The 10,003-nt window shown below is 40.8% G+C and overlaps 1 protein-coding gene and 1 long non-coding RNA gene across 2 annotated transcripts; both read right to left on the bottom strand.

Annotated features, from left to right (window-relative positions):
* Positions 1–285: 285 nt before the first annotated feature.
* Positions 286–1,497, bottom strand: LOC306926088. Its single transcript, XR_013790367.1, has 2 exons — positions 1,439–1,497; positions 286–932 (listed from the first exon to the last, which is right to left on the bottom strand). It is a non-coding gene; the product is annotated as an uncharacterized lncRNA (long non-coding RNA).
* A 29-nt stretch (positions 1,498–1,526) lies between these two features.
* Positions 1,527–7,880, bottom strand: sgcb (sarcoglycan, beta (dystrophin-associated glycoprotein)). The gene is made up of 6 exons (XM_079505346.1): positions 7,833–7,880; positions 5,660–5,869; positions 5,105–5,290; positions 4,126–4,317; positions 3,357–3,488; positions 1,527–3,210 (listed from the first exon to the last, which is right to left on the bottom strand). The coding sequence occupies exons 1-6, from the start codon at positions 7,845–7,847 to the stop codon at positions 3,007–3,009; spliced, it is 939 nt and encodes a 312-aa protein (XP_079361472.1). The 5' UTR covers positions 7,848–7,880; the 3' UTR covers positions 1,527–3,006.
* Between the last annotated feature and the right edge of the window lie 2,123 nt (positions 7,881–10,003).

The raw sequence follows: 10,003 nt of genomic DNA, 5'->3' as shown, positions 1-10,003 counted from the left end.
CAAAGTCTGGAGTGTGTGACCATCTACTCACTCATGCACATACACTAAGATGGCATAAATCTTATGGACACTCCTTCAATCATTCACACAAGTAGTTAATGTCTTACTGTCAATAGTTCTCCACATACTTTACAGATAACCGGGGTGGGGATTGTGACGAAGGGAGCCAAGCCCTGAGTTTTTATTATAGGCCTATGATAAAACTGCTGTGTAAAAATGTATGGCTAAATAAATGTCATAATAAATTTGACAAAATCAGTCTGAAACAAAAACAAGATCATAACAGACATTCAAACATATATACCTCTTTATTCACACAAACATTGCAATGTCATGATATGGGTATTTAAATAAGGCCCACTGACATTTTACCTTTTTGAGAAAATGTCCATTCAGTTGATGAAACAAACTTTGATTTTCCTTCATAACTGGAGAATGATTACCGGTACTTCATTTCTTTATGGACGTTGGCATCAAGATTTTAACTTAAGTACTGCATGTTATAGATAGAAGACAAAACACTCCAAGACTAAATATAAATCAAGAATCAAACTTCTAGCACTGAAACAGAGCTATGCTATATTGCACAAAATGTATACCACTCAATATTGGTTTCAAACCAAGTTAAATATATGAGGCAAACAAACGCCTTCATGAACATCAGGGTTTAAAAGGAGATTTGCATTTATATCTGTAGTGTAACTTAGTGCAAGCAACCTCCAGTTTCTTTGACAAACAATGCAATAATACTACAATAAAAAGTGAAACAAAATTTGAATATTATTACAGTTGTATGTATCCCTCATAAATCCATGATCACATCCATGAGGGGCATAGATAGTCCTAGACAGAACAGAAGATCTCCTCTTGATCCACCTTTAGTAATAGTGGACGGCTTAAACGGTTTCCTATCCATTACAATTAAAGGACCACTTCACCACTTTTCAACTTCTCTTCCTATAATTGGTCCTAACTAATGTTCATGATAAAATACCACCATTTTTTCCTACTCAGTCTGTGTCTCATAGGAAGGCTGTGGGCAGTTCAGATACCCGTCCACCAGTGACATAATCGATGGTGAATCCAAGCTAATAGAAACGGCAGGCTTTCTTTTCCTGAAAAGTTGCAATGCAAAAGTTGAAGCCATCGTTCTCACCATAATAAAAATCTAAATATATTTTAAAACAAATCTTGTTTAAAATAAATCTGCCTAATGATGATGTCACTGGTGGACGGGTGTCTATGAGACACAGACTGAGTAGGAAAAAATGGTGGTGTTTTATCATGAACATTAGTGAGGACCAATTATATGAAGAGATGTTGAAAAGTGGTGAAGTGGTCCTTTAATCCTAGACTCATAATCCTGTGCAATTGGGTGACTATAAAGAACAATCCCCATAGTGACCCACACCATTGGGTGACTATAAAGACCAATCACCATAGTGACCCACACCATTGGGTGACTATAAAGACCAATCACCATAGTGACCCACACCATAGTGACCACACCATAGTGACCACACCATAGTGACCCACACCATTACAAGTACCTGACGTCTATAATGGGAGAAGAAATAAGCATTGCACAGCTGCCAGAAATAATGAATTGCAAATAAAGATTGACACAATTTCCCCTTGAAGGCTGGCGTATTAATAATACTGGATGGTAAGGTATAAAAAAACAAAGAAAACACTGCTGCCATTAATTCCTAATGGGCAGTGTTAAAGCACAGTAAAATAAGAGATATAGGAGAATCATATTCCGCTGGTACCTCAAACACTGTCGGCAACACCTATAGAACAATGGGAAAACTTGAGCACGGTTTACGGTATACAAATATGTTCTATATAGATCTTTGGCCATGTTGAAATGATTCATATACGATCCCTTTTTGACAAACAAATGGCATACAAAGAAAGTAAGAAAACAGACATTGTGCAGTTTAGAGATGTGCGCAGCGACTAATTTCACTGATGTTAAAACAATGTTTTTTTTAACTGACTAAATGACCAGTCTAAAAATTAAGGGAAAACTGCCAAAATTAGGCACAATTTGTTCCATAAGGCCAAACAACATATAGGAAAAATGATTGTGACATATAAAAGCCATTTGGAAATGCTTTATAATATATAATAATTTTAAATGCTGCAGAAACGTAGTTCAGTTTGCAACCATGCTTCATGGTTATCTTGCACAAAATGTTGTATGTTGATTCAGCAAAATTGTTCCTAATTGTTTTCCAACAGTACTGCCATTTTCCAACAATTAGGAAATTCTTTCTCAAATGAAAATTAAAAGGAAAATTAAAAGAACATAATAGTTAAATTCTCTCCATGAAAAGTATGCTCCAGTGAACATTCTGATGGCCATCATCCATGCTGGTGATTTTTTGTTGGGGAAGGGAGTTTTTTTTATGTACAGTTTTATGAGGTTGAAGGACTCAAAAATGGCTTTAACCATGCCCAAGAAGAGCACCATTAGATACTCTTCTTGTTATTGGACACATCGGAGAGGGTGTCTCCAAAAATATATATTTCTAACTTGGTTATGTTGTATTGTCTTTTATATACAGACCTATGGGAGTCTGAAATAAAGATTGATTGATTGATTGATAAATGTACCCGCGAGGCAGCCACTGCCTTAAAGAAAAGGCAGTACAGTACGATAGTACGAGTAAGATACCTTGAGGAAGCTGACAGAGAGCCGTGACTGCAGTGCTGTGTCAAACAATGTCTTTTCGCAGAATAAAAGTAACACAATATTATGATAATATAATAAATAAAGGTTTAAACGACTAGTGTTTAGTAAACAATTAGTAGTGGCAGCACCATTTGATAGACTAGTTGACTAGCTGCGCACATCCCTAGTGCCGGTGTATTAGAGAGGTGTGGCGAGGGGAGTCCCAGGGTGGTTCAGCACTTCAGTGACGGCTGACTGTCCATTGAACAGCAATCACTCCTTTCACAAAATATCCGACCTACAAGCTCGAGAATAAATCAGGATTTTTAGTGAAGATTTCCGCAGGGGTTGTCCGACGTCAGGCAGCCCATGTTGTGATGCTTCACCTTCACACGGAACAGAGTCCCATCAGCACACATGCACAGCTTGTACCTCTCCTTGCCATCGTCGGGGGCATACCTGTCGCCAGACGAGTGCGGGATTCGAGTGGTGTTGATCATGATGGAGCCGTTCAGGACAATACTGTTCTCCTGCAGAGAGAAAACTCTGCTTTAAAAGGTGATGTGACTTTGTGTTAAATAGATATGGTTGAAATTGGGTGAAGTGCTCCTACAGAGAGACAAAGATCATATAGTACAGTACATCAAGTCAGATTGTGAAGTATTTATCCACTTACTGCCTTAAATTCCAGGTTTCCCCCCATTCTGAACTCCACATCCTTGCCCATGATGTTGACCCCCTCGTTGCCACGGATGATGGCGCTGCCGTCCCCTTTGATGAGAAGATCACTGGTGAGATTACTTGTGATCTGAAAACAGACAAAAGCTGCGTCAGAGATTTACCCACTGCTAAACATCAAATATGTGAGTAGAACTTTAGCCCTATTTGCACGAGCATAGAGTTAAAGTTACAGCTTCCCAAACGACATCGGAGATCTGATTTCACTGGACGTCTGAGAGATCTAAGCTGAATCTAAAGGCCTATTCATAGTCCAGTTATCGGTGTAAGAGTGGTTAGTAAAAACAGAGAGATGTGTTGTGTGAGCGGTGAGAACTGCGGCGTGACATCATGTTGCAGTTTTCGGTAGTCACCTCTTCATCGAAAACTGGACTATGCCTTAAGTCTCTTTCTTTTTATTTTTTTGGTTTACCTGTACCTCTCCTGCGTTTGACTCTTACAGTTGGTGCTGCTAGTGCTACACCTGAATTCCCCTCAATCAATAAAGGTTTTATATATGTTCTTATTTCATGGAACCATTTGGCTGGGATTAGAATCTCTGTAGTTTCTTAAATTATTTTCAATATTATGGAAGTGGGACTGGCTAATATCCAAATGTTATGCCGAACATAAAAAGGCTCTAGGTGTTCGATAGCAGTCAAACATATTTGCCACAAGAAACACCTGTTAAGATACTAACTAAAAAGTTATTACTGTGGTATATATACCCTTTCTGTGGAGGCCTTCTGTACACTGAGTGTTTTGACTCCTTTGGGCAGGTGGAACTCATGGTTCTCAAAGTCTGTGCTGAAATATGTTTTCCCGCTGCGAGGGTCTGTGAAAGATATGCCAACATCACTGACGATGGACGTCTTGTCTTTCTCCACACTCAGCTTAGTGGTACCCTGCTGGAACACCACCTGGGATGACACATACATGAACAAATAGAAGGTTAACAGACATTACTCTGTATTCCGATAATTATCATTTCTATAGAGTGTTTGTTCAGTGACATTGATACCCATCTCTTCAGCTCTTTAGAAAACAGAACATATGTTTGTTTGTTTGTTTGTTTGTTTTTATCAATTTGATCCAATCAGGATACAGTTACATACAGTAAAAGTAAAACTGTAAGTGATGAAACAACAAAATTGGACAAAATTGGATTGAACTGGAACACTATAAAACATGGTTCAAAAATGTTGGTTCGGGTATGGTAGGGTTCGGGCAAAAGTTGAGGACTCTATTTTCGCCACACAACAAACACCATCGTACGATGAAGTGTAGATTTGATTGATTGATTGAAGAATTTATTAACAGTTTGCAGAATTACAGTACATTTCAAGCACAAACTCAATACAAAGGCTGTTAACTGTGAGTGGACGACCCAATTAAGCATTACACTTGTTTCCAATAGGGTCCACCATGTTCAAATCATCAAAACATTTAGAGACGTACAAATAGACACTTCTATAGACAGAACAGGAATTCATCATAAAGGAGGTAAAAAGGGAAAAGAAACATATACAGTGAGGGGAAAAAAGGGGTGGGCGGTGGGGGGGATTCACGTTCAGCTCCGTTAATTTGTTTGATTTCCTTGGAGGAGCTGCGTTGGGTCCCCAAGTCGGCTCCGTGGCCGTACCTTGAGTTGGCTGTGTGGCCGAGATCAGTCTTGAGACTACCGGTATGATGGCATTGGTTTCTCACCGGGTGGTTGTTGCCAGTGATGATCAGGTCCTGGTCCTTGCGGCCCCCTACGGCACTCTTATGCAGCGGGTGGACGATGCCCATGTCTGCCTTCTGCTTGAAACGCAGCAGTCCGCTCTCAAGGAACTCCATGCTGTCACAGCCGCTGGGGCCGATCCGGATCACCGTCCATATCACTAAAGTGATCTGTGACACGTAAGAATGGCGTTGCCGATTTGAGTCCAATTCACAACTTTTAAAGTTACAATCTGTAGGCATTAACTGGGATCTGTCTTTTTTTATTTGAGCTAAAAAGCATTATTTTACACTTTGTTATTCAAAAATAGCAGATATACTGTACAAGCTCAATAGCTCATGTTATTCAAAGCAACAATATTTCAGTCACCTTCTTCAGACATGCCTGAAGAAGGTCACCAGTGACCGAATCGTTGCTTCTTTGAATAATAAACCAATGCTCCTGGAGCTGCTCCTGTACCGTACAGTTCGGCAGTGTGCGGGCATATTCTTTTTTATTGTTAACAACAGGATACATTTAAACAGGAGGCATGTACTCACTATGAGGTTGATTAGAGCGAGCAGGAACAGCAGGACGATGACACACACGGCGATGTTCCCCTTGCGTCCCCTCAGGCCTGTCTTGTGGAGACGCTCCTCTTCTATGGGCACATAACCTGCTTTGAAGTTACTGTTGTGCTCCTTGTTGACGGTGCGTCGCTCTATGGCCTTCTCTCTCATGGACCTCTTCATTGGCCCATTCGAGCTCTCCTGCAATGCAAATATTACAGATGTCTGAAAATACACATTCTTGTCCCTTGAAGACTGCTATTTGGTTTATTCTCATTTCTGAGATACAAATGTATAATTCATTATGACTGGAGCGCTGCCTGTGTTGTGGTCAGAACAGGCCAGATTCATATATGGAGATATAAGGGTGATCAGGTCCTGATCCTGGGCAGAGGCTTTTGTGCTGGTTCTGGACAACCAGAAATGCATGCCTCACCCAGTTATTATGTACGTGTCCCTTTTATGCCCATATTTGGAGTTCTTTGTCAAGCATGCAAAATGAGGCTTTTGTGCTGGTTCTGGACAACCGGAAATGTAGAATACCCGTTCCACCCACCTGTCTGTGTCCCTTTTAGCCCAAAATGTAGACTCTCGTAGATGTATTTATCGATTCTGACAGGGTATCTACTAGATACCCTTTAGATTTTGCATTTGTACATGTTCAGAGTATCTACGGAGGCAGGGGATTTCAGGCTCAACACCATGGGCAATGAGTCTTTAGACTGTCAGAGATTGAAAATGTCAGAATCATACATCTACGAGAGTCTACATTTTAGGCTATGTCCCTTTTATGCCCATCATGGAGATTTCTGTATGTGTCTCTCTGTGTCCCTTTATTCCTATATATGGAGTTCTGTGTCAGGACTCAGGAATGCCCAAATATGGAGTGTTGTGATGTCAGAAAGCCAGTTTATGGAGTTCTGTGTCAGGTATGCCCAAATATGGAGTGTTGTGATGTCAGAACAGGCCAGCTCCATATTGACCATGCATGGTCAGGGGCCATGTCCAGAGCCCGGGCAGAGGCCTTTTTGGGGCGGTTCTGGACAACCGCGGGTCCGACCGACTCGACACCGGGCACTGCACTCCCTGCGGGGGTGTGGAACGCGTGTGTCGAATTTGAAGTTGGTGGGCGAACGGTTCTTGTTACGTGGATTACACACGTACAGACGGACAGAGACATGGTGCATTTATAGATATAGTGCTTTCAAATGTCTCTGTGAAACCATCAAAGCTTCAGCAGCACTTTGATGCAACCTATAGCCATAGGCAGACTTAAAAGAAAAATCACACCTGTGTGGCGTTCGTGTGGCGTGTAAAGTGAGGGGCGCAAATATATTAAAGTGATGTAATGGCGATGTAAAACAAACGGTGCCAACACAAACATTAAATGCCATTAACAATAAAGAGACAATATGACGTAATGAGGGACATATGACATACATTTTCCCTTTATTGTCAATGGCGTTTTTAAAACAAACATTGAACTAAAAACAAACATTAAACCTGTATATAGGACGGACTGGCGCCCCTCAAAAACCTGTGGAGTACTTCCAAGATAGTCTAAAATCACTCAACAGTCGATAAACATTGATGATACATGTACAATGATATGTACTGTATACTGTATCATGATCATAACTACAAGATCATACAAATACCTATTATGATCTTATTATTGGTACAATCAGCAAAAAAATCGTGTAAGGGGCTGCACCAGCTTGTAATGCGCACTTTGCTGCGCTGCTTGTGTGCAGAGGTATGCGCGTCTACATGTCTGTGTGTGACCATCCCATCATGACTAAAAATAAATTTCTGCAGTCATGTTATGGACTAGTGGGAGCTAAATGGGTTTATGGCAGGCCTATATTTAACGCAAACAAAGACGGCGTCGTATTGTTGTATTTCCTTTTTAAATTAATGTATGCTCATAAATGGTTATTATGATGATCAAGAGTCAACAGATCAGACTGCAATGATCTTAATCTTAAGAGAGCGCAGGCCAGAATACCGTTATTTTTGCCATGCCATAATAATACATACACACACCCTTCCTTTATTACGTTTACTAAGTTCTTAAACTAGATAATACACTATGTTGTTTTACGAACAAGACAACGTTGTATGAGAGCAGCTTCTGCTAATAATGTAATAACAAAAATCAGACCTGTTCAGACGCCATGTTGACAGACCCTCCGTCTCTGCTTTAACGACGCAGCCGCCTACTACAGTACTCTTGATCCCATCAGCCGGAGGGACTGTTCCGCTGTGATTGGCTAATCGGTTGTAAGGCAACTGGTAAACAGCAATAATGCATGCCTATATTTACTGAACACTACCACATTTTTTTGGTTGAGTTTATTTGGTCTTTTGTTGCACGTTGCGGTGCATGGTGTTGTGTGCTTGCATAGGTCTATTTGCTGTTTTCACAATGTTTGCAACTTTGGTTTGTGAAATGTTCAATCAAAATGTTTATGGTCACGGCCACACAGCCAACTCAAGGTACGGCCACGGAGCCGACTTGGGGACCCAACGCAGCTCCTCCAAGGAAAACAAACAATTTAACGGAGCTGAACGTGAATCCCCCCCCCCGCCCCCCCTTTTTTTTCCCCTCACTGTATATTTTTCTTTTTCCCTTTTTACCTCCTTTTTGATGAATTCTTTTTTGATGAATTCCTGTTCTGTCTATAGAAGTGTCTATTTGTACGTCTCTAAATGTTTTGATGATTTGAACATGGTGGACCCTGTTGGAAACAAGTGTAATGCTTAATTGGGTCGTCCACTCACAGTTAACAGCCTTTGTATTGAGTTTGTGCTTGAAATGTACTGTAATTCTGCAAACTGTTAATAAATTCTTCAATCAATCAATCAATCAATGTCAATTTGCTTTCATTTTAATTGTACTTATTTTTGGACCAGGCTTACTATAATTATTTACCCGAGCATATAGCCTACTTTGTCCACCAATAAATTCCATTGGCAATGATAAACTCGAAGAGACAACATTCAACATTGTCCAACAATGTGGCCTAATAATAATCGTGGACAACTGGACACAGCAGCTGTTGTGACAGCCAGTGGTGTTTGTTTGTGTAATGTAAATAGTCTTCATTCTGTGGGAGATAATGTGCTTATTCGGTCATTAAGCTACACGTTATTCTAGCTCAATACGTTTTTAAGTGTAAATTGTAAACTCAAATATCAAGCTCAGTTCAGCGGTTGCTTGGTAACCAAAGAGGCAATCGCAGTGCAATCGTCCCTCTGGACTATGGGACTACAGTTAGGCAGTGGGATAAACCACTTTACTGCAGTTCCGTTATGTGTTGGTGAGCTGCGTGAATCAGTACACATTATGCCAACATGTTGTCAAAAGCACACAGTAGAATTAGAAGATATAGTCTACATGTTAAGTTTGTATTTCTTTCGACTGCGAACTAACTAAAATATGTTTTTCTGTGTATGTCTGACTGTGTGACGACTGATGGTCTGTTCCAGTCAGATTCGACTATCCAATGGAAAGCAGCAGAAGCATCCCAAAATAGGATACGGTTCATGTCCGTTCATATGTTCCATAGTTAAACTCACAGGCGGCGTCCTATTCTGTTTCATGGTTCTTGTAATGCCTGGTATGTAGGTTTTAGACGTTCAAATAGACGTTGGTTTACATTAAAGTTTAATGTAAACCAACGTCTATTTGAATTGTAACTAATAAAGGGATACATTTCACAGTCAATCTGATCAACATGTAAAGCAATTCAGGCAGCTGCTCAAATGTAAATTATGTTACCCATTTTCTGGTAGAATGTTTTTACGCGCGCGCGCACGCACGCACGCACACACACACACACACACACACACACACACACACACACACACACACACACACACACACACACAGTTTGGTGTTTGTTTACTATCGGAAACAACAAGTAAACACGATCTTGGCGCAATGGCGCCACGTGGTGTCGTTTGACAGCTTGACAGTGTGCATTACAATGGTCCTGACTTCTTTACATAGTCCAGGAGAAGGCTGCACCCTGATCAGACAACAAGACAAGCTGGACAGAAATACATTAGTTTGTTTTGATCTCAAAGTAACGTGACTCCTCGGTTGTCACTATCAGTTCATCGACGTCGTTGCCACTGCTGATGGGGCGTGGAGGAATCGAAGGTGGAGGAAACGAGCAGCAGCTTGGAATTTTTTACAACCGTCAATAAAAACGGGTGTGCGCGCGCCCATCAGCACTGTCGGTGGTGCGGATTAAAAACCCACCCACCACGGTTGTCTGGGAGCATTTTTCTTTTCTTTTTTCTAAAGCACTGGCAGATTAAAGGGAC

Source organism: Electrona antarctica (genome assembly GCF_951216825.1).
Source record: "Electrona antarctica genome assembly, chromosome: 7".
Lineage (NCBI taxonomy): Eukaryota > Metazoa > Chordata > Actinopteri > Myctophiformes > Myctophidae > Electrona > Electrona antarctica.
The sequence above is the reverse complement of the archived record's forward strand: the minus strand, read 5'-3'. Positions and strand labels throughout refer to the sequence as shown.